The sequence below is a fragment of the Cervus canadensis genome, chromosome 19 (genome assembly GCF_019320065.1).
Source record: "Cervus canadensis isolate Bull #8, Minnesota chromosome 19, ASM1932006v1, whole genome shotgun sequence".
Lineage (NCBI taxonomy): Eukaryota > Metazoa > Chordata > Mammalia > Artiodactyla > Cervidae > Cervus > Cervus canadensis.
This window is the reverse complement of record NC_057404.1, coordinates 5,350,964-5,376,301: the sequence shown is the minus strand read 5'-3', so window position 1 is coordinate 5,376,301 and position 25,338 is coordinate 5,350,964. Positions and strand designations below refer to the sequence as shown.

Here is a 25,338-nt window from a genome sequence, read left to right as displayed (position 1 = left end):
AGTAGCATATTTCATGGAGGTATTAATTCTGTGAGTAGGATCACCATGGCTTTGGCATCAGACAAAAGTAAATTCAGTTTGTAGCTTTAGCATGTGCCAGCTTTATGGCTTTGGGCAGTTTCCTTGATTTTTCTGAGTCATAGTTTTCTCCTCTCTGGTGGTGCTGAGAATGGGACTTCTTTGTAGGGTAACTGTGGAGATGATACATACTGTACAGTCACAGTTAAGATTACTTAATGTTGTGTTACCATCAGTAATCTGGGCCGGGATAGACCAACAGGGATTTCTAGAGACTTAGATGAAATTATTAAAAAGTAATTTAAAAAAACTAATCTTTTTGAAGAGAGATGTATTTCTCCTCTCTGAGAAGCTTATTTGAATTTAATATTTTAGGATTATTTAAAATAAGGTAGTTTACAGACTTAAACTTATGCAAAAGGAAACCTGAACTTCCTTATATTCTTTTTTCAAATAAAGTTTTGATTTTTACATTGAACTTTATTTTTGAAATGTTCTTATTAACTGTGATTTGTGAATTTTGACTTTCACAGTTTATGTTTTAAGAGTCTTTTTACCTTCTTCAGTGGTGAATAATTTAGTCTTAATTTATTCTTTCAATCTGCAAGTACAACAGAAGACTTAGTGGTTACTAGAAAGGAGAATAGAATGTGCAGTAACTTGGCAACAATTTGAAACAGAACACATGAGTTCCTGCTGTTTTTCTCCTGCTTTTCCAAGATATGCCTATGTTATTCATCTATATCATGTGACTGAAAGTCTAACTTTATAAAAATGAACAAACCAGTGTTGGCTGTAATTTTTAATCCACAGAGTGTAACTGATGCCAAGTTGGTATTTTGTTATTGATGTCTCATTTTTTATGAATAGTTTGATACTTGATAATAGGGGAATAATTTAATAGAAGGCAGTGTTTTGCCTATAATCTGTAATTAACTTCCTATAACTTTTAACTGATAAAAATGTCCCTTATATTTATTTCAACTTTGTTACTTTATGTGAAATCGTTCAGTGAATTTCAGACTTTTTTGACTGCAACCCACATAGGAAGTACTAATGATTTAGTATATATATAGATTATTATATGTAACTGAAACAAGTCTTCACAAAAAGTGCTGATTCTTCGTTATATGCAATACTCTCTGATTACTTTCTGTTTTGTTTTTTTTTTTAATGCTGGTTTCACCAGTGTTTGTAAAACACTGAACCAGCATGTAATTTTTTAAATGAAACTTCAGTTCATTTTCACTTAGACTTTCCAGGCAATTTAAATTGTACTAGTATGATTTAACAGACCAGCAATACCTTTGCAAGGTGTCCTTAGACAAAGAATTGATCTTTGACATCAGTCGGGAAGATCCCCTGGAGGAGAGCATGGCTACCCACTCTAGTGTTCTTGTCTGAAGAATCCCATGGACAGAGGAATCTGGTGGGCTACAGTTCATAGGGTCACAAAGAGTCGGACATGACTGAAGAGACTTAGCATGCAAGCATGCACTGATGACTCTGGAGTGAAAAGCTGGGTGGTTGCAAGTTTAATTCTGTCCTATCCTGTACTTGAAGTAGACTATATTTTCCCCGATGCCCTCCAGTGCATCAGGGGAAACCTGTTTTCTGTGGAACTCACTAGTGACCCCACTTAAAAATTAGCACATGTTCATCTTCAAATGTGACTTCCAGTGTGCATATTTAGTATGCTTTCCTTTTTTTTTTTTTTTGGTTTTAGTCAAAGCAGTTCTTAAAAAGAGGGAATATGGACCAAAGTATACTCAGAATAATTTCATCACTGGAGTCAGAGCAATGAATGAGTTCTGCCTCAAATCCAGGTACGGTAATTTTTTTTAAAATGTAGTGGTTTGTTCTATCTAATCTAAATAACCAGTTACTTCCTAGAATTTGTTAACAGCTACCACCAATGTGGAAACTTTACTATGGTTCCTTCCTAAATTGAAGAAATATTTTTATTCAGTTAAGAATATTTTTAAAAAATGTTAAAATTGTTAGCTTATTAAACCGAAGACTGCTCCAGCTTGAGCAATTCAGTCTTTCTTGGCTCCTTTAACTCAAAAAAGCAGGTTCTTCAAAAATCTATGTGTCATACAAGAACCTTAGGAGTTCTGTTGTTAATATGTAGCAGATTAGCAATAAGAGTATTTGTATGTTAGTATAGCTTTAACGTTTGGGGGTTTTTGGTAGAGCAGTTTCATTATGTCTGTGTTCACATTTCAGCTGTGGTTTGTGTTGAGTGCAAATTATTTTGCTTCTTTCTGGTATCTTATTATTTTCTTCTAACTGAAGAGATTTATTGAGGTATATTTTTTACAGATTTAAATGTTTTCCCCACTTTTGTGTGTTTATCTAGGAAAGCTATATGTTTAAGGGGAAGATTTCTTGGCAGTTTAGACACAGATGATCTAGGCTCTCCCTCCACCACCCCCACCATGGCACACCTTCTAGAGTATAAAGTTAGAGTCCCTCAGTCGTGTCTGACTCTCTGCGATCCCACGGACTATACAGTCCATGGAATTCTCCAGGCCAGAATACTGGAGTGGGTAGCATATGGTATAATATCAATAAATAGGGTTCCTATAATCAGTTTTACATCTTCTGTAAGTATTGAAACAACAACCAATTATAATAATGATATAAAACTATACTTTGTTTCCCATACAAAAACTTTGTGAGTAAAGTAGGTTAGGTATAGCTATCTCCATATTATAGGCCAGGAAATATGGAAAGATGTTAGCAATGACCTGGTTTATTTAGTGAGTCAGTGACAGAGCCGAACCAGAATACGTATCTTTTGCTACCTGATCTAGACTTTTATTTTTTTATTTTTTGGCTGCAGCACATGGCTTACAACATTTTAGTTCCCTGGCATTGATCCTAGGCCACAGCAAGAAAGCTGGGATCCTAACCACTAGGCCACTAGGGAATTCCTAAAATTTTTGTTCATAGGTCTTTTGTTGCTATTACAAAATTTCCTTAGGAAGACCAATGATCAAATTTAGAAAGACTTTAGCAGAGTGACTTGATGCATGTATCAACCTTTCAGAATTTAAGAGAAAGGAAAATAATTAAATAGCATGAAATTGACATATACTCTTTATAAATTGATACCTATGAATGATATTACCACTTAGTATTAGTCTGGACATGAGTTTGAGCAAACTCAGGGAGATAGTTGAAGGACAGGGAAGCCTGGCATGCTGCAGTTCATGGGCTTGCAAAGAGTTGGATACGACTTAGTGGCTGAACAATGACAATTAATCTGGATGTAAACAAATGACTGTAAATATTAAGTTTACATTCTCAAATAGAGGAGTAATACTCTAATCTCTGTTCTTTCTACTTTTTTTTTCTTCATACATCAGATATTGCAGTGGTGTATCCATAGCAGATAAAGGACAAGCACTCATAAAGGATTTGACTCACTGCATACTATATTATGGTATCTATATTGAGTCAAGAGCAATTCTTAGTTTTTCAACTCTTTCTAAACCACTTTTATGTACAAAATGTCATCTTTAAATTGATTTTTACAGGCTATCCAGCTTTAGCTATTAAAATAAGGCTTAGTTAGTGGTTTTTATCTGCCCTTAATAATCCTGAACTATATGAACCTTCTCTGAATAAATTCAACATATTTCTTTCTTCAGTGATCTGGAACAACTACGAAAAATCAGACGACGAAGTCCTCATGAAGATACCGAGTCCTTTACTGTATACTTGAGATCAGATGTGGAGGCAAAGTAAGAACATAGTTCTTTTAGGATAAAATATAAGCTGAATTTGGAATTAATAGAAACCCATCTAGACAGACTCAGAATTTTTAAAATGATATGTTTTAAAAGCAGAATATATACATATTTTTTAAAGTATTTACTTTTACTTATTTATTTGGCCGCACCAGGTCTTAATTGTGACACGCAGGATCTTTGATTTGCTTTGCGACATGCGGGATCTTTAGTTGTAGCATCCAGAATCTTTAGTTGCAGCATCCAGAATCTTTAGTTGCAGCATGCGAACTCTTTAGTTGTGGCATATGAGCTCTTTGTTGCAGCTTGAGGGATCTAGTTTCCCAACCAGGGGTCAAACCTAGGCCGCCTGCATTGGGAGCACACGGAGTCTTAGCTACTGGACCACCAGGAAAATCCAAAAGCAGAATATTTTTACATTTGCAGATTTGTTTGAGAGTTACTAGTATGTATTAATTAGCAAAGAAAATATCAGTTTTTTTTTAGAAAATTTGCTGTTGAATTTATTCTTATTGTGTAGATTTAATTTAGAAAAGTTTCTTAAGTGCTTTATATTTTTCCTAAAGGACCTATGGTTTGTTAAATTTTCATATACTTTTAGTTATCTAGATTTAAATATGATTTTCATGAAGTCATTAATATTGTATTATTGAATGGTGGCCATGTGTGTGTATATAGATCTTTGGAAGTTTGGGGAAGCCCTGAAGCTCTTGCCAGAGAGAAAAAACTTCGTAAGGAAGCAGAAATAGAATATAGAGAAAGTAAGTATATTCAGTTTAAAGCTGAGTTAACTGAAAAGCAACTTGTAAATGAGATCTGTGTCTATAATAACGATATCCTCGCCTAGTGGTTGCCTATCTCTTGTGTTTGGCTTTGTTGGTTCTAGCAAATGCCAGTTTTCGTTTTGGGGTTTAATTATTTTATAAGAACGGTATCTATTTGTTTTCCTCTCTATAGCTTTTTAAAGATCGTGAGAGCAAGCAAAGCTAATTTGTCATTTCTGTAAGACATATGAATATTAAAACAGGGTCTGATTTGAAGGTTGTACCTGTTCTAAAAGTGAACCCTAGTTTCTAAGGGGTTTTGGCCTCTCAGAAGAAGCAAACAGCTGTTTAATATCTTTATATTCACAGATAAGCTAAAGAGACCTGCACTTAAATCTACAAGAATGAAATGTTTACTTTCTTTTTTTTTTTTATTTACTTTTTACTGAGGTCACATTGGTTTACATAACATTATATGTTCTATTTCTGTTTACCCTACAGCTTGATCACCACCAAAAATTTAGTTTCCGTCTGGTACCACACAGTTGATCCATTTCACTCATTTTTCCCTCAACCCTGCTCCTTCCCCTCCAGTAACCACTACCCTGCCCCAGATTAGTAATCAGCATTTATAGTAGGAGCCCCTTTTCCTCTTAACAGGAAATAAAATTTAGAGACCTGTGGGCATTAGGGGTACTCAATTTTTTTTAATAGGTTGATATATTTTTGAGGTATTTTCAGTGGACAGAGTTAGGAAATACTTTTTGTTTCTTAAGAGAAAATATGTAGGTTATTTTGATAAGCTTACTCCCCCCCCCCCCCCCGCCTTTTTTCCTTTTGTATCTCTTACTCTGAAAATCTTATTTCTTAATTCATTAACATCATTAATTACATTTTTTATTTGTTCTTATATGTATGTACACACACTTATAGAGAGAATACAGTGTTGTCTCAAACTATCAGTCTCAGTATTCCTGCTAGTAAGGTGATTTAAGATTTCTGTTTTTCTTTTTGTCTTTACTGACTATCTCACTGGGGATATACAGTCAAATGCCTACGTTTTAAAGTCACTTGTAATTTCTCACTGTATGGATAAACCATCTACTAGATATAAAAATAGGTTCGTTTGTTTCGTTTTGCTTCTGATTTTAAGAAATTTGATTTATTTTTATTTTATAGTTCTGTAAAACATTTATATGGTTCCAAAGTCACCTCAAATACTTTAAACACAAAGTACTTTAGAGAAGTTTAGCTTCCATCCCTGTCTTCCCCACCCTTCTCCCTCCCTCTAGCATAGGTAATTGTTTAAAAAATTAGTTTGAGTGTTATTTTTACTAAAGTAGCATATATACTGGTAATTTAGACCCTCCTTTTCATAAATAAGGCATAGTCTATGTACTGTCTGTGCTTGTTTTTTTTAGCTTGATTATATGTCCCAGAGAACATTCCATAGCAGGAAATGGAGAGGTTTCTTCATTTCTTTTACAATACTCCATTTTGGTGGGTGCACCATAGTTTATTCAGTCATTTTCACCTAGGTCATTTCCAGTCTTTTACTGTTAAAATAATAATGCTGTGAATAGCCTTGTACATATATTAGAGGACATACTTAAAGTACAGAATTTGAGAAGGCACACTAATAAAATATTTTTTCCTTATTTTTAAACTTTGAGCTAAAGGTGGAGAGTTGGTTCTTTTATCAGGCTTAAATAACTCATCTTGCTGCCCTGAAACTGTACTTGTCGGACAGTTCTCCTGTCCCTCTAGCCCCTGGTAACTGCTCTTCTTTCTGTTTCTGTGAATCTACCTCCTGTAGATACCACATTTAAATGGAGTCATACAGTGTTTGTCTTTTTGACTGAGTTACCTCACTTAGCATAATGTCCTCAAGGTTCATCCGTGTGACAGGATTTCCATTGTATTTATATACCGCATTGTTCAGCATTTATTTGTCCATGGACGTTGTGGTTGCTTTCACTTGCCCATTGTGAATGGTGCTGCTATAAATTAGGGTGTGAAAATAACCTCTTTGAGACAGTGCCTTCATTTTTTTTTTGGATATATACCCAGAAGTGGTATTACTAAATCATATGATAGTTTTTAATTTTTTGAGGAACTTCTATATTATTTTCCATAGCATTTGCAATATTTTATAATCCTACCAGTATAGTCAAGATCTCCAATTTTTCTGCATTCCTTGCTTACACTTGTTATTTTCTTTTTCTCTTTGTTTTTGTTTTGTGGTAGTAGCCATTCTAATGGCTGTGAAGTGATACCTCATTGTGGTTTTGATTTGCATTTCTCTGATGATTAGTGATCTGAGCATCTTTTCATATGCTTATTGGCCAGCTGTATATCATCTTTGGAGAAAAGTCTATCCACGTCCTTAGCCCATTTTTTAATCAAGTTGCAAATTCAGATTTCTTACCATCACCTGATATTTTTGTTTGTATCTGGGAGAAGACTGTTTAACATAGTCTTAGAATAATTGTGTTAATCTAAAATGTGAAAGGATAAGAATATGTATGAGCTAAATGTATTGCATAATTCTTTTTTTATAGGGCTATTTAGAAACCAAAAAATACTGAGAGAATATAGAGACTTTCTGGGAAATACTAAGGTAAGAATATTTTTCTTTTAATGTTATGTTGAGTATGTGTTTCACAGAAAATCCTAGTATCTGTCCATGATGAAAATCTAGCATGTCTGTGATCCTATTCCAAGGTAGATCTAATCTGCTAAAAAAAATACCTTATCTTTGCATCACCAAATTTACTACCTTATCTTCAAGTGTGCCAGAATACTCTTATTTTCCTTCCTAACAGAAGGAAATTAATATTGGGATCAGTATAGGAAGCGTACCTTTACTGTCCACTTCTTATTTTCTCCTAAGTCCTTCATCGGACTTGGATTCCCAAGAGCTCTTATCAAAGCCACCGACACTTCCACGATGCCACGTAGTCATGTTCAGAGTCCGCCTTGCATTTAAATTGAGCTGGAGGTGTCTCCTGTCAAGAAGTGAGCACCGTACCTGGAGAAAGGGCTAGCTTTGCAAATTGTCTCTTTTCTTCTGACTTAAATTTGAGTCTCTTGCTTCCTTCTTGGAAAATTTAGAAATTAGCAATGATGACAACTCTAGTCATACCTTATTTGATGTTCTTTTCTTTCCCAGTCATCTTATTCAAAGCCTCTTAATTTCCATTTCCCTTGTGAGCCCTGCGTTTCTGGCACCCTAGTGCTGCACTGAAGACCTGGATTCTCTTCAGTGGTAGGGCTTTTGTATGTCGTGTGAGTCACTTCTATGCCTTGACAGCCTCTGCCCTGCCTCTTGCTATGGAGTAATTTAGGCTGGTGAGGTCTGCCTCCTGGGAAGACTTCCTGCTAGCTTTACACCTTTTTTGCATGGAGGATCATCAGCACCGGATTTTTGAATAGCAGCTGTTGACTTCTGAAATCTGTGTCATGTAGAGCCCTTTTGAAGATTAATACTCATCAGCCTTGAAATGTTACAGATTTTGTATAAAATTTCTAAATTTCTATTATACCTTCTTTAAAAATAGTAATAGAATAAGACTTTAGTATTTAATTTCCTACTGTTTCCATATTCCTCCTAGGAACACTCACCGTCTCACTAAAGATGGCTGGTTTCCTTCTCTAAAACATAACGGGATTATTCGTGTCTCCTGGAGTAAAAATACCTTCTTTACTTTTTTTTTTTTGGTCTTTTTATTATTTATTTATGAGTATGATTGCTTCTCAATGTGTCAGCTTCTGCTGTACATCAGTGAATCAGCCATATGTATAAACGTGTCCCCTCCCTCTTGAACCTCCTTCTCACCCACCTACTTTGGATCCTTGTTTCTCTCTGATCCAGACACTTCTTTCTCCATTATATTCTTCATTTTATGGGAGCTCCAATAGTGAAATATATGAACTCACTATATTTTAGGTTTGGCACAAGCACTCTCTCAATGCTCAGTGTTCTAATTGATACCATTTCTTATCCCTTTAATACATTTTCCCTTTAATAATATTGCTACTTTTTTGTGCCTTTCCTTCTAATCCTAATTCTCTGAATTTCTTGGGATAGTCTTTCAGCATACTGGAGTGGGTGGCCACTTCCTATTCCAGGGGATCTTCCCGAGCTAGGGATCGAACCCAAGTTTCTTGCATCTCCTGCAAGGCAAGTGAACTCTTTACCACTTGTACCACCTGGGATTGAAATGATAGTGTCAGTTTGAAATCACCTGTAGCCCTTTGAATATTTTATGCTGATTTTCCTCCTAGTCCTCTGAAATCTATCCATCTGCCTACTATGGACCTGTTGCTTTTTGAGATTTTGCTTCTCTTGCTTATAGATTTCCTTGGACCTTGTCGCTATTTCTGACCTAATTTTACCAACAGATTTTCACCTTTTCTACAACTTTCTTTCTCTCTCTCTTTTTTTTTTTTTTTTTTGGCTGTGCCATGAGGCTTACATAATCTTAGTTCTCCAGGACTCCAGCAGTGGAAGAGCCCAGTCCTAACCATTGAACTGTCAGGGAATTCTATCTGCAACCTTCTTTCAGAGCAATTTGAGCTCAGTGAATCTCTTTTTCCTTGTTAAAACATTCTGTTATGGTTTAAAAATCGCATTTTCCTTCCCTGTCTGTCTTGTTTATTCCATAAATTTTCAAGACTTTCTTCTAAAGAAATCTTTCTCACCTTCTACCTTAAGTAGCATGTTTTCATATTCTACTGTTCCTATAACAATTTCATTTTTTTCTTTTTCCTGTACTAACCAAAGGATATGGTATATTCTCATTGTAGTAAAATGCACACACACTGGTTTTTGTTTATCAGTGAGTGGCATTACTCAGAAATCTGGAACCATGGTCAGACTTGATAGATGTATCACTTTAGAGCTTGCAGCTCCCTCTTTTGCTCTGCTGTCCACAGGAGCTTAGTAGGTGCTTTTTAAACCCTAACCTGCAGACCTGACTGCAAAGCATTATCAGAGTGCAAAATAAAAGGAAAAGCATTTTGCTCCCCTAATGCCACATCAGCCTTGTTTTTATCCTTTCTTCACACAAAACTGACTTCCCTCAGAATGTTTGAATGCGCTGTGTGCTCCGCCGAAAACTCTCCCCCAGATTTTCCCTGGCTGCTTCCTCCCATCGCGGAACTCCTTTCCCTAGTGCTGTAGCCAAGCAGCCCTCCCGTCTCGCCCCAGCGCTGCTCTCTCCGTCTCTTATTTTCTGGATGGTATCCACCACTCTCAGGTGTGACGGGTCTCTTCCCCCCTTGCTGTGCTAGACAGGGAGGTCTGAGGAGGCAGGGAGTGCTGCTTCCTCCGGTGCTCCAGCACCTAGAACTCTGCCAGGTACGTAGTGCGTGCACAGTAAATACTTCGTGAGTAAATTACGTAAGGCAGAATGCATGACTTGCTTTAGTGGAAAGGTGAACTACAACAGCAAGTGTGGAGCAGCGTGAGTATTCTCTGGGGATCAAGGAAGGCTTCACATAGAAGGGTAGCCCTCAGCCAGATGGGGAAGGAGATGGGTACAGCTTAGAGAGGTTACGGTGACATGTGATAGCATAGGGGAGAGGAAAGAGCAGGAAAAGAAACAGGGAAAGTATAAATTCAAGGAGTAGCCAAAGGGTATTTAACCCGAAGGAAAATATTCTCCTGAATACTTCTCTCCCTGTTTGATTTCCCTTTGTTTTGTTCAATTCTGGAACTAAATAAACACAGTGTTACCATTTGAGGGCTTCAGTCTTTAGAGAATAGTCAGGAGTTAAATGAGGGCAACAGGCTTACTAGCTTTGGCTGTTCTTGTTTTAAAAGTTAAGTTACTCAACAAATGCAAAATTTTAGGTTATTTCAGTTCAGTATATTTTTATCACTATTTCTGTTTTTTAATGTAACCAACTCAGAATTTTTCTGGGAGTAGACAGTAAATGAATTACAAGGAAATAAATAAACAACATTCTGGAAAAGGATCTACATGCACTTTCAATTTCCATCTTCACACAATTTAAAGAGGAAAGTCTAGAGAAAAAGAAATAAGTAAATCCAGTAGTGAAGAGGCATTGATAGAGAAGATATTTTCTGGTGTGTCAGAGTCGTATATATATCGTCATAGTGCCTTTTTGGGAAATGTTAAGAGTTTTTTTTCTTTTTGTTTGGTTTTTATAGCCACGTTCTAGAACGGCATCAATTTTTTTAAAGGGGCCAGGCAAAGTGGTGATGGTTGCCATTTGCATGTAAGTACTGAAAAATAAACCTTTAAAAATAGAATTTTTTAAAAATAATTAAATAATTAAAATTTAATTCTAAATTTTTAGAATTTAATTATGTTTTTAATGTATATATATGAATGTATACATTTATTACTTCGTATCTAGATAAAGGTGCTATCTGAAAATTTTTCTTCTATTTTCATTGGTGTTTATAGAAATCTTTTTAAAAACTTGAGTTGGCCAAAGTTACATTCAGAGTAAACCAGGCTGCACTGTGGCTACTGAAGAGCATCTGCCCTCTTTATTTTTCTCCCATTTAGCCCTGTTAGAGCATAACTGATGCCTTTGCCTCTTTTCTCCTCTGTCGTCTTGATCTCTATTATTTTGCCTACCTTTTAATCTATTGTACTGAGTAATCTATTTTAGGATGATTATTTAAGAGCATTAATTTGTAGTTCATTAGTTTGTGCTTTTATTTCTAAAATACACATACTACCTGTGTCTGGAATTTTGATGTAGTCTGGAAACATAAAGGTAAAATAGGTAATTCTCATCGTCAAGGACTGGAGGGGCCCTAGACTTAAAGTCGTTTATGATAATACAGCACAGATAGTGGTAATAGGGATGGAGAGACCTGGCTAGGTTCAGAAAGCATTGAGGAGCACTGGTCAGTGACGGCGCCCAGGCTTCTGACTTGGACGCTTGGGTAGATGCTGTACTGTCGCTGAGGAAAAAGGAGCACTGGGAGGAAGAGTCAGGGCGGGAGCGAAGAAAGTAACGGGTTCCTTTTTGAGTCTGAGGTATTTATAGGGCGCCCAAGTAGAGCTGGTCAACAGAAATAATTGTTTTTGTCTGTAAAGTGGGATTAGCAGCTAAAGCTTTTTATATTTGAGGAAAGTGATGTAGGGTATGTATACTGCTTAGCATCGTTTCTGTTACATAATATGCACTTGATGATTATTATTTTTAATATATATTGGTTTGAAGCTCAGGAAGATCTGAATTAGAGATAAAGAATAGAGAGTTATTAGTATATAGGTAATAATTAAAGCCATAGGAATACTTTGGATCACCTGGAGAATGTTTGTGTATATGCATTATAATGTATGAGGAAGGAAAAGCACTCCTGAATAAGCCTTGAAGAATGCTCACATTTAAGAAATTGGTAGAAGAAAAAAAAAAGCCTGCAAAAGAGACTGAGGAAGAGTAACGAGAAAGGTAGGAAGAAAACCAGGAGGCTGGTAGAAATCAAGAAGGACAGTGTTATAAGAAGATAGTGGCAAATGCTTCTGTAAGATTAAAGAAAATATTAAAAATGTTTTCAGGAATTTAATAGCAAGAAACAGTATATGGTTAAGAACAATCTTATGAGGTGTTGGTGGCAGAAGCCATTGTTTAGTGGATTGAAGACCAAATACAGAATGAGGAAAACTGAGACAGCAAGAGCAGATACAATTCTTTCAAGAAATTATATGAAGAGGAGAGGAGTAAAGGGTAGCTGGAAGGGGATGTATAGATCCTCATTTATTTTTATTTATTTACTTGAAAATTATTTATTTATTTATTTGGCTGCACTGGATCTTAGTTGCAGCTGTGGGACCTTTTAGTCGCAGCATGCAAACTCTTAGTTGCTGCATATAGGAGTCCCTGACCAGGGGTCAAAGCCAGGTCTCCTGCATTGGGAGTGCAGAGTCTCAGCCACTGGAGCACCGGGGAACCCCCTGCCCCCGTTTGCTCATTTATAAAATGAGGGTGTTATTACATATTAGTATTTGTATAATAGTTACAGTAAAACATAATAAGTGGCTTAGTGTCTGAGATAAATGATACTAGTTGTTATTGTTAGAATCTGAGCACAGCTAGCTTCCTCAGGAGATAGCCGGGTTTGTTTTCGCATGTGTGATCTTCCAGTATGACCCAGACTGCTTGGTCTGGCTTTGTTCTCACCTTTCGCATCTGCCTGATTAAATAACCTGACCTTCAGCAGCGTCGTGTCTTTGACAGTGACCTGCTCAACAACATCACGTGCGATCCTCTTTCACCTACCTAAGACACAGCTTCCTTTCTAAGTCCATTTTGTCCAAATGTAGAACACCCTCTTTTCTCATCAGTTCTTAAAATGTACTTAAGTAATTTGTTTGCACATATCATGCCCCTTTCATTTAAATATTTAGTGAAACCATAATCTATATTCTTCAAATTTATACTCTTGCCTAAAGCATAGTAAACTAGAAATCTGTTTTAATTTACTTTGAACAAAATCTTGTGTGTGTGTATGTATAAATAAGCTTTTGGTGGGAGTTTTTATCTAAACCTGTGCTAAATTATCTTTTCTTTCTCTCCTAGCAATGGATTAAACTGCTTCTTCAAATTTCTTGCTTGGATTTATACGGGTTCAGCAAGCATGTTTTCAGAAGCGATACACTCTTTATCTGATACTTGTAACCAGGTGAGGGGTAAAAGCTTTCTTATTAATTTAAAGTAATATTTTTTGAGATTTTAGTCTAAAAGTTGACATTTTAAAAACTGAATGATTCCTACAGTTGGGTTGTAAAAGAAAATGAAAGGTGTTTTACTTTTGAATGATGACATACAAAGAAGTATGATCATAGTCTTTGAAAACTGATTGTTATGCTTTAAAAGCTTTTAACAATGAAGTATAAGATCATCAGATACTAGATGTTTGGGCAGAGGCTTTTGCAAAAGTGATTCTTACATTAAATAGAAATTTGATTTAAGAATATGAGTTCTTATAAGAGCCAGTGGATATGTTTGAGTAAACATATAAAATAGTCACATGTGATTGATGAATTAAAATGATCTTCACAATAAACTAGTATTTTGATTTTTTTCCTTGAATTTACAAATGAAAAATAATTTTTATAAAATTAAAATAACTTCTTAGACTCCCTTTAATTCAAATTTTGAGTACTACAAATCTAAGCCTTTTTTTAAGAATACAACATTCCTACTTGTATATCATTTCACATTTTAAAAAATGTGGCCTGTTAAAACCTTTTTAGTTTTTATTTGTTTATCCTCCCGTTATATAAGAATGATTTGGGAGAACTTATAACAAAAGACACAGATACATACAGTAAGAATATTTAAGACAAAGTTGAAATTAATAATAAAATGGTAAGGAGCAGGGAGAGCAATTTTAATAGAAATTAAATCTGAGAACTCATGTAACTCACTGTCAGATAGATGAGAACCTTTTGTAAAAGTAAAGAAAAAATTAGGGACTTTCCTGGTGGTCCAGTAGCTAAGACTCCACACTCTCAATGCATGGGGCTCAGGTTCAATCCCTAGTCAGGAAAGCAGATCCCGCTTGCCACAACTAAGAGTTATCACATTGCAGCTAAAGATCCCACATGCCGCAGAGAAGATCAAGGATCCCATGAGTGGCACCCAAGACCTGGTGCAGCCAAATAAATAAATATTTTAAAAAAATTTTTTTAACATAAGGAAAAAGTACAGACACTTGGTATTAGTACTAACAATCATTTTCTTAAATTTTTATACTCAGTAATTAATAACTACTATTTATATAATATTTTGCCTGTTGAGTGGGGGGGAGGTAGGTGAGAGAGAAATATATAACACACAGTACCTCTTTTGTTTTCAGTTTGTGTGAACATAAGAAAATTAAAATGTAAAAATGGTACATATTAACTTTAGTATTAGTTGCTACTTAAAACATTGAAGACAATTTTTAAGTGTCCATACTCTGAAATACTATTTAAGGGTTTAAAAGCATGTGGTAGGGGGACTTGCATTGCATTCCAGTGGTTAAAACTCCATGCTTTCACTGCAAGGGTCACGGATTTGATCCCTGGTTGGGGAACCAAGATCCCACATGCCAAGTGGCACAGCCAATAGATAAATAAAAGCATGTGGTAGATAGCTATGTATTGATCTGGAATAATAACCATATGACTGAAAAATCAAGTTGCAGAACATATGTACATAGCTTATGTTTCCAGCCATGAAGGACACATGGGGACTAGACTTAGTCTTTTGGTATAAACAGCTAAAAAACTATACAAAGTATATTTAACAATATTTTAAAACATTGGACATTCGCAGTGCAAGACTGTGATCCCTGAGGAAGGGGAACAGGTGAATTAAACTCTATGATCTCTCTGATTTTTTGCTTGGAGGCACTTTTGGGATAATGGAGCAGGGTGGGTTACCCGTCATTGAGTTGAGAAGGTAGAAATTAGGGTTCAGTGAGTCTGAGGTGGCTAGAAATTACAAGGCAGATTACACAGATGAGGGAGCCATGCAGACAAAAAGCTGCAGGAGTCTACGTAGGGTTTTCCTTGAGTTGAATCTTGGCTGAGGTTTTGTTGCACGTGTATCAGGTAAAGCACCATGAGACTAGGCAAAGAGCCAGCAGGGAACATTAACCTGAGTAATCCCTAGAGTTCACAAAGGGCTTGGATTAAGTGCTGACATTCTAAGGTTGAAAGTTCTGACTGATTACCCAGGCCAACAGAAGGCTTAGACTTTGGTAGTAGGGCTAAATTATCTTAGTTGTAAAGTTTTAGAACCTTTCTACCACCAAACCAGCTCTTCAACAAATGCTAAAGGATCTTCTCTAGATAGGAAATGCAGAAAGGTTGTATAAACGTGAACCCAAAACAACAAAGTAAATGGCAACGGGACCACACCTATCAATAATCACCTTAAATGTAAATGGGTTGAACGCCCCAACCAAAAGACAAAGATTGGCTGAATGGATACAAAAACAAGACCCCTATATATGCTGTCTACAAGAGACCCACCTCAAAACAAGAGACACATACAGACTAAAAGTGAAGGGCTGGAAAAAAATATTTCACGCAAACGGAGACCAAAAGAAAGCAGGAGTCGCAATACTCATATCAGATAAAATAGACTTTCAAATAAAGGATGTGAAAAGAGACAAAGAAGGACACTACATAATGATCAAAGGATCAATCCAAGAAGAAGATATAACAATTATAAATATATATGCACCCAACATAGGAGCACCGCAATATGTACGGCAAACGCTAACGAGTATGAAAGAGGAAATTAATAGTAACACAATAATAGTGGGAGACTTTAATACCCCACTCACAACTATGGATAGATCAACTAAACAGAAAATTAACAAGGAAACACAAACCTTGAATGACACAATGGACCAGCTAGACCTAATTGATATCTATAGGACATTTCACCCCAAAACAATCAACTTCACCTTTTTCTCAAGTGCACACGGAACCTTCTCCAGAATAGATCACATCCTGGGCCATAAATCTGGTCTTGGAAAATTCAAAAAAATTGAAATCATTCCAGTCATCTTTTCTGACCACAGTGCAGTAAGATTAGATCTCAATTACAGGAAAAAAATTGTTAAAACTTCAAACATATGGAGGCTAAATAACACGCTTCTGAATAACCAACAAATCATAGAAGAAATCAAAAAAGAAATCAAAATATGCATAGAAATGAATGAAAATGAAAACACAACAACCCAAAACCTATGGGACACTGTAAAAGCAGTGCTAAGGGGAAGGTTCATAGCATTACAGGCTTACATCAAGAAACAAGAAAAAAGCCAAATAAATAACCTAACTCTACACCTAAAGCAATTAGAGAAGGAAGAAATGAAGAACCCCAGGGTTAGCAGAAGGAAAGAAATCTTAAAAATTAGGGCAGAAATAAATGCAAAAGAAACTAAAGAGACCATAGCAAAAATCAACAAAGCTAAAAGCTGGTTTTTTGAAAAAATAAACAAAATTGACAAACCGTTAGCAAGACTCATTAAGAAGCAAAGAGAGAAGAACCAAATTAACAAAATTAGAAATGAAAATGGAGAGGTCACAAGAGACAACACTGAAATACAAAGGATCATAAGAGACTACTGCCAGCAGCTCTATGCCAATAAAATGGACAACTTGGATGAAATGGACAAATTCTTAGAAAAGTATAACTTTCCAAAACTGAACCAGGAAGAAATAGAAGATCTTAACAGACCCATCACAAGCAAGGAAATCGAAACTGTAATCAGAAATCTTCCAGCAAACAACAGCCCAGGACCAGATGGCTTCACAGCTGAATTCTACCAAAAATTTAGAGAAGAGCTAACACCTATCTTACTCATACTCTTCCAGAAAATTGCAGAAGAAGGTAAACTTCCAAACTCATTCTATGAGGCCACCATCACCCTAATTCCAAAACCAGACAAAGATGCCACAAAAAAAGAAAACTACAGGCCAATATCACTGATGAACATAGATGCAAAAATCCTTAACAAAATTCTAGCAAACAGAATCCAACAACATATTAAAAAAATCATACACCACGACCAAGTGGGCTTTATCCCAGGAATGCAAGGATTCTTTAATATCCGCAAATCAATCAGTGTAATACACCACATTAACAAATTGAAAGATAAAAACCATATGATTATCTCAATAGATGCAGAGAAAGCCTTTGACAAAATTCAACACCCATTCATGATTAAAACTCTCCAGAAAGCAGGAATAGAAGGAACATACCTCAACATAATAAAAGCTATATATGACAAACCCACAGCAAGCATCACCCTCAATGGTGAAAAATTGAAAGCATTTCCCCTGAAATCAGGAACAAGACAAGGGTGCCCACTCTCACCACTACTATTCAACATAGTGTTGGAAGTTTTGGCCACAGCAATCAGAGCTGAAAAAGAAGTAAAAGGAATCCAGATAGGAAAAGAAGAAGTGAAACTCTCGCTGTTTGCAGATGACATGATCCTCTACATAGAAAACCCTAAAGACTCTTCCAGAAAATTACTAGAGCTAATCAATGAATATAGTAAAGTTGCAGGATATAAAATTAACACACAGAAATCCCTTGCATTCCTATATACTAACAATGAAAAAACAGAAAGAGAAATTAAGGAAACAATACCATTCACCATTGCAACAAAAAGAATAAAATACTTAGGAGTATATCTACCTAAAGAAACAAAAGACCTATACATAGAAAACTATAAAACACTGATGAAAGAAATCAAAGAGGACACAAACAGATGGAGAAACATACCGTGTTCATGGATTGGAAGAATCAATATTGTCAAAATGGCTATTCTACCCAAAGCAATCTATAGATTCAATGCAATCCCTATCAAGCTACCAACGGTATTTTTCACAGAACTAGACCAAAGAATTTCACAATTTGTATGGAAATACAAAAAACCTCGAATAGCCAAAGTAATCTTGAGAAAGAAGAATGGAACTGGAGGAATCAACCTGCCTGACTTCAGACTCTACTACAAAGCCACAGTCATCAAGACAGTATGGTACTGGCACAAAGACAGAAATATAGATCAATGGAACAGAATAGAAAGCCCAGAGATAAATCCACGAACCTATGGACACCTTATCTTTGACAAAGGAGGCAAGGATATACAATGGAAAAAAGACAACCTCTTTAACAAGTGGTGCTGGGAAAACTGGTCAACCACTTGTAAAAGAATGAAACTAGAACACTTTCTAACACCATACACAAAAATAAACTCAAAATGGATTAAAGATCTAAATGTAAGACCAGAAACTATAAAACTCCTAGAGGAGAACATAGGCAAAACACTCTCCGACATAAATCACAGCAGGATCCTCTATGACCCACCTCCCAGAATATTGGAAATAAAAGCAAAAATAAACAAATGGGACCTAATGAAACTTAAAAGCTTTTGCACAACAAAGGAAACTATAAGTAAGGTGAAAAGACAGCCCTCAGATTGGGAGAAAATAATAGCAAATGAAGAAACAGACAAAGGATTAATCTCAAAAATATACAAGCAACTCCTGCAGCTCAATTCCAGAAAAATAAATGACCCAATCAAAAAATGGGCCAAAGAACTAAACAGACATTTCTCCAAAGAAGACATACAGATGGCTAACAAACACATGAAAAGATGCTCAACATCACTCATTATCAGAGAAATGCAAATCAAAACCACAATGAGGTACCATTACACGCCAGTCAGGATGGCTGCTATCCAAAAGTCTACAAGCAATAAATGCTGGAGAGGGTGTGGAGAAAAGGGAACCCTCTTACACTGTTGGTGGGAATGCAAACTAGTACAGCCGCTATGGAGAACAGTGTGGAGATTTCTTAAAAAAACTGGAAATAGAACTGCCATATGACCCAGCAATCCCACTTCTGGGCATACACACTGAGGAAACCAGATCTGAAAGAGACACGTGCACCCCAATGTTCATCACAGCACTGTTTATAATAGCCAGGACATGGAAGCAACCTAGATGCCCATCAGCAGATGAATGGATAAGGAAGCTGTGGTACATATACACCATGGAATATTACTCAGCCGTTAAAAAGAATTCATTTGAATCAGTCCTAATGAGATGGATGAAACTGGAGCCCATTATACAGAGTGAAGTAAGCCAGAAAGATAAGGAACATTACAGCATACTAACACATGGAATTTAGAAAGATGGAATTTAGAAAGATGGTAACGACAACCCTTTATGCAAAACAGAAAAAGAGACACAGAAGTACAGAACAGACTTTTGAACTCTGTGGGAGAAGGTGAGGGTGGGATATTGTGAAAGAACAGCATGTATATTATCTATGGTGAAACAGGTCACCAGCCCAGGTGGGATGCATGAGACAAGTGCTCGGGCCTGGTGCACTGGGAAGACGCAGAGGAATCGGGTGGAGAGGGAGGTGGGAGGGGGGATCGGGATGGGGAATACGTGTAAATCTATTGCTGATTCATGTCAATGTATGACAAAACCCACTGAAAAAATAATAAATAAATTTAAAAAAAATAAAAAATAAAGTTTTAGAATCTTTCTAACAAAGCTCTAGAGGATCATGCTGATTTGCAAGTAACTTAATTACCTGCCAGAACGAAGCCCTACACTTATTAAAAGGAAGACAACAAATTCCAGACATGCAGTATAATGTTCATGGTGTTCAGCACCTAATAAAAAAAATTTGTATTCGACAACCAGGAAGCAAAAAATTTGATATTCAACCAGGAGAAAAATTAGTCAATAGAAACAGACTCAATTGACATATGCTAGAATTAGCACACAAGGATAAATGGCTATTAAAGATACATTCATATTATGTATCAAAAAGAAAATATGAATATGGTAGATGCCCAATATGCTATGAGATGGCTGGATGGCATCACTGACTCGATGGACTTGGGTTTGAGTGAACTCCAGGAGTTGGTGATTGACAGCGAGGCCTGGTGTGCTGTGATTCATGGGATTGCAAAGAGTGGGACACGACTGAGCGACTGAACGGAACTGAATGGAAAGAGAAATGGAAGACAGAAAGAAGAACCAGATGGAAATTTTAGAGCTGAAAAATATATCTGATGTGAAAAATCCAATGCATAGAATTAAGAGCAGATTAGACTTTGTGGAAAGCATGACCAATAAACTCAAGTAAACATATGACTGTAGAAAGCATTCATACTAACACTAGCGTGAAAAAAGACTTTAAAAAAAATGAAGGGAGCCTTAGACATGTGGGACGTTATCAAGAGAATTATATCAAACATGTAAGGAAGAAATAATAACCAGTAGTATACAGACTTTCAAATATAGAGGAGAAGGAAACACTTTTCATTCCCTCTAATAAGGCTAGCGTAACCCTGATTGTTGTTTAATTGCTAAGTTGTATCTGACTATCTTGCAACCCCAAGGACTGTGGCCTGCCAGGTTCCTCTGTCGTGGGATTTTCCAGGCAAGAATACTGGAATGGGTTGCCCTTTCCTTCTGTAGGAGATCTTCCTGACCCAGGGTCCAATCTCCTGCATTGGCAGGTGAATTCTTTACTACTAGGCCACTAGGGAAGACCACCTTAACCCTGATGTAAAACCTTAAAGATACTGCAAGAAAAAAATATGGACCCATATCTCTCATTAACATGGATGTAGATATCCTTTAGATATAATCAAATTGAATCTAGCAATATACAAAAATTATAATACATCATGATCAAGTGAGTAGTCTAGGAATGCAAAGTTAGTTTAATATTCAAAATCAGTAGAAGATTAATATACAAAAATCTATTGCATTTCTACTATCAGCAAACGGAGAAGGAGATTTTTAGTAAATTCCATTTATAATATTAAATACATAGGAGTAAATTTAGCAAAAGATGTGTAAGATTTTAACACTGAAAACTTAAAATATAACTGGAGGAAGTTAAGACCTAAGGAAATGGATAGAGATACTATGATCATGGATTGGGTTACTGCATTAACATGTCTGATTGCCCTAAATTAATTTACAGATTTAATATCCAGCAGACTTTTTTTTTTTTTGGTGGAAATTGACAAACTGATTAAATTCTAAAATTTATATGCAAATGTAAAGAACCTGGACTATTCAAAGCAATCTAAAAAAATTTTTGGAGGATTTTAAGACTTATTTCAGAGCACAATAATTAAGACAGTAGGGAATTCCCTGGTGGCTCAGACCGTAAGAATCTGCCTGCAGTCAGGAGAGAGAGGTTCCATCCCTAGGTCGAGAAGGTCCCCTGGAGAAGGAAATGGCTACCCACTCCAGAATTCTTGCCTGGAGAATTCCATGGGCAGAGGAGCCTGGCAGGCTACAGTCCATGGAATCACAGAGTTGGACACGACTGAAGAACTAACACTTTGAAAGTCTTGGCATGAGGACTGACAGATCAGGAGAACAGAGGAGAGGGTCCAGCAGTTACATCGTCAGTTGATTTTTGACAAAGGCACCAAAGCTGAAGAAAAGAAACTCTTCAACAAATGGTATATGGGGGAAATGGATATTCACATGGGTAAAAAACAGAGGACCTTGGCTTATACAATGCCTTCATGCTTTATACAAATTTAAGGTGGACCCAAAAGTACCAGCTAAAACTATGAAAGTACTAGAAGAAAACCTAGGAGAATATCTTCTAGACCTTTGGATAAGCAGAGATTTCTTAAACAGGACACAGAAGTAGAACCATAAGATAAGAAAAACTTCATCAGAGTTAAAAACTCTTACTAAGGACGCTCTTAAGACAATAAATAGGCAAGTTGCAGATAGGGAGAAAATACTGGTGAAGCTTATAATCTGACAGAAGACTGGCATCCAGGATAATTAAAGAACTTCTGTCTTGTTGTTCAGTTGCTAAGTCACATGTGACTTTGTGACCCCATGGACTGTAGCACACCAGGCTTCCCTGTCCTTCACCAGCTCCCGGAGTTGCTAACATTCACGTTCATTGAGTCAGTGATGCCATCCAACCATCTCATCCACTGCTGCCCTCTTTTGCCTTTACTCTTTCCCAGCATCAGGGGCTTTTCCAATGAGTCAGCTCTTCACATCAGGTGACCAAAGTATTGGAGCTTCAGCTGTAAGTCAGTATTAAAAAGAGAATCTGATTTTTTTTAAAAGGCTGAAGATTTGAAAGGTACTTCACAAAGATACATGCATGTAGTTAATGGACACAAGGAGGTGTTCAGCGCCATTCATCATCAGGAAATGGATACTGACACCCAGACAGGACCTCTCTACACATCCACTGTAATGATTAAAATTTAAACGCCTGACAGTCACATGTTGGGTTAAGATGTAGAGCACCCAAACCTTTTAGATACTGCTAGTGGAGCGCAAAATGTTATACAGATACAAACCGCACAGTTGTGTCTGACTCTTTGTGACCCCGTGGACTGTAGCCCACCAGACTCCTCTTTGTGACCCCGTGGACTGTAGCCCACCAGACTCCTCCGTCCATGGGATTCTCCAGGCAAGAATACTGGAGTGGGGTGCCATTTCCTTCTCCAGGGGATCTTCCCAACCCAGGGATCGAACCCAGGTCTCCCACATTGCAGGCAGACGCTTTAACCTCTAAGCCACCAGGGAAGCCCGTAAAATGTTACAACCACTCTTAAATTAGTCAGATTCTTGTAAACATATGTCTGTTGTTGGACGCAGCAATTCCCCTCCTAAATATTTAACCAGGAGAAATGGGAACAAAGGTCCACAGAGACTTGTGTAAGAATGTTTATAGCACTGTAAAGGTGATGTAGTGGACAGAAAATTGGGATCAGCACGAATGTTCATCAACAGTGGAATAAACAAGTTGTGGTATACTCATACAATGGAATATTATCTAGCAATAAAAAGAGAAATGAAATTCTTATCTGTAACAGCATATATGCATCGCCAACAGTATGTTAAATAAAAGATGGCAAATACAAAAGAGTAGTAATTGCATGATTCCATTTACATTAAGTTCTAGAACTTTGACTTTAATTTTTGGAGAACAGGATTAGTGATATCTTATTTTTATAAGAATAAATATGGCCCATATTAAATTTATAGAACTTTTGATATCTCACAATTCATTGCACAGCCAACCTGAACATTAAGTGTTTTAAAAATGATTGAACACTCATTCTCTTTTGTAAACATTATAAACACGCACATATATAGTGTGAATTGATAATGAGTATTCAATTTTAGTATACCAGTTTTTAAATTATATATTCTTAATTTACTCTCATTTCTCTTAGTTTAATTTATTGAAAAGCCATCATCTGTTTTAAGTAGTTTAACCCTCTTTTCCTTTCAAATCAAGTAGAAAAAAAATTTGTAATATTCTTTGTTTTTAGGATAGAATTTCCAATATCAAAACTTAAATCTGGTATTTATTTGTTTTAGTCATTTTCAGGGTGGTAAAATCTCCATATATTTTACAAAAGAAAATGTTTCTATTAAATGCATGGTAACCTACAGAGAAACCTCAACTGTGAAGAATTTGGTTATCTTGAAAGTTTACCTGTTTAATACCATGCTGAAAAAATGAAAAACCCCCCAGCTTAGTCGAATAAAATTACATATTCACTCAGAGGCTTTGTATTTTTATTAGATAAATAATTTTAATAAGGTAATCTTCTTCAGATTTCTAAATTTACATCAGATTAATAGAAAAGATACTTAGTGCAAACATAATACTGAGCAGTTCCAGTGAATCAGTCTTTTTTAACAAAAGATATGATCAAAAAAAAAGATATGATCAAATATATCAAATAAAGGAAGAAAAGATGAAGGCAAGGGAGGAAGGAGAGAAAGATGGTAGCCAGTATAAAAGACATTTTTGTCATGCAAAATTTTGTCATGACTTTTTTTCCCTAAAGAAATAAAATTTTTGTTGTAATTAGTCTTCCATCTTTATTTCCTCCTTCCGTACTCCAGATAGTCACTGCAGTATATACATTGATATCTGTACTTCATGCACATAGTTTTGGAGCTTTACTAAAAATGTAAATGTGTCATAGAATAGAGTCATGTCTGATTCTTTGCGAACCCATATCTGTAGCCTGCCAGGCTCATCTGCCCATGGAATTCTCCAGGCAAGAAAATGAGTGGGTAGCCTTCCCTTCTCCAGGGGATCTTCTCAACCCAGAGATCAAACCCAGGTCTCCTACATTGCAAGCAGATTCTTTACCTTCCAAGCCACCAGGGAAGCCCAAATGTATCATGTGTATACACAAATTGTGCTCTTTAAATCTTTTATTCGTTCAGCTTATACAAGTTATTCTTCCTGTAAAACATTAGGTATTACAGGCTACCCTAATCCTACTTTCCTCCTCAGAGGTTAAACATGAGTACTTTCAGGCTTTTCCCTATGCTTTACATTATATGTTGTTTACAAACAACTGCAAAGCACAAGTTCTTTTGTATTGTACATTCCGTTTCTAAACTTGCTTTTTTCCCTTTCACTGAATATTACGTGTTAGAGCTTTCAGCATGTCAGCATAGAGAGCTCTATCCCAACGCTATTCTTTTACACTGAGGTGGAGGAAATCTACTCTTCGGTTGTACCATGATTTATTTTGCCATTCCTCATTGAAGAAGTTTTAGGTTGCTCTCTTATTTCTCATCTTTATAAGCAGTGTTTTGTTTTGTTTTTTTTTTCCGGTGTCAAACTTTTATTTTTTAAATTTTTTTCCATTTATTTTTATTAGTTGGAGGCTCATTACAATATTGTAGTGGTTTTTGCCATACGTTGACATAAGTAGTGTTTTTTAAACCCCTTTCTGTTCATCTTTATGGCTCAGTGGTAGGTACTAGAAACCAGAATTGCTGGGTTATGGGACATGCATGTGTTAAGTGTTTCTTTGTTGTTCTCAGCTTGTGCCCTCTAGACGGGCTTTACCTCCTTACACTCCCTATCTTGCTAATGATTATTTACTTTTTTTTCTTCCATAGGCCTTACTTGCATTGGGCATCAGTAAGTCTGTTCAGACACCAGATCCTACTCATCCGTAAGGACTCTTGTCTTTATTATGTTTTCATTTGTTTTGCCAGTAAGTCATTGAATTATAGATAATGTCCTGAAGTTTTATATACCTGCAGCTTTGTGTTAAAGATTTGGTCCTTCTGCTGTAGTATCTAAATTGCAGGATTCAGCTGTTGTGTCAAAGTAAATTCAAGATCTAATTTGAAAATGGAGTTCAAATTATTTTTGTTCTTTGTAATATAACAAAGATCTTGTCCTCTTTGTATTTGATAATTAATAACAAAGCACATATTTTGATCTTGGAG

The 25,338-nt window shown here is 36.2% G+C and overlaps 1 protein-coding gene across 2 annotated transcripts in view; it reads left to right on the top strand.

Annotated features, from left to right (window-relative positions):
• SLC30A9 (solute carrier family 30 member 9) overlaps window positions 1-25,338 on the top strand; it is a 77,558-nt gene that overhangs the window by 22,878 nt on the left and 29,342 nt on the right. For both annotated transcript variants that reach the window (XM_043438391.1, XM_043438390.1), the window contains exons 4-10: window positions 1,745-1,844; window positions 3,678-3,770; window positions 4,455-4,537; window positions 7,102-7,160; window positions 10,719-10,786; window positions 13,109-13,211; window positions 25,003-25,058. In XM_043438391.1, coding sequence (XP_043294326.1) covers window positions 1,745-1,844; window positions 3,678-3,770; window positions 4,455-4,537; window positions 7,102-7,160; window positions 10,719-10,786; window positions 13,109-13,211; window positions 25,003-25,058 — 562 coding nt within the window. The remainder of the gene's footprint in view (window positions 1-1,744; window positions 1,845-3,677; window positions 3,771-4,454; window positions 4,538-7,101; window positions 7,161-10,718; window positions 10,787-13,108; window positions 13,212-25,002; window positions 25,059-25,338) is intronic.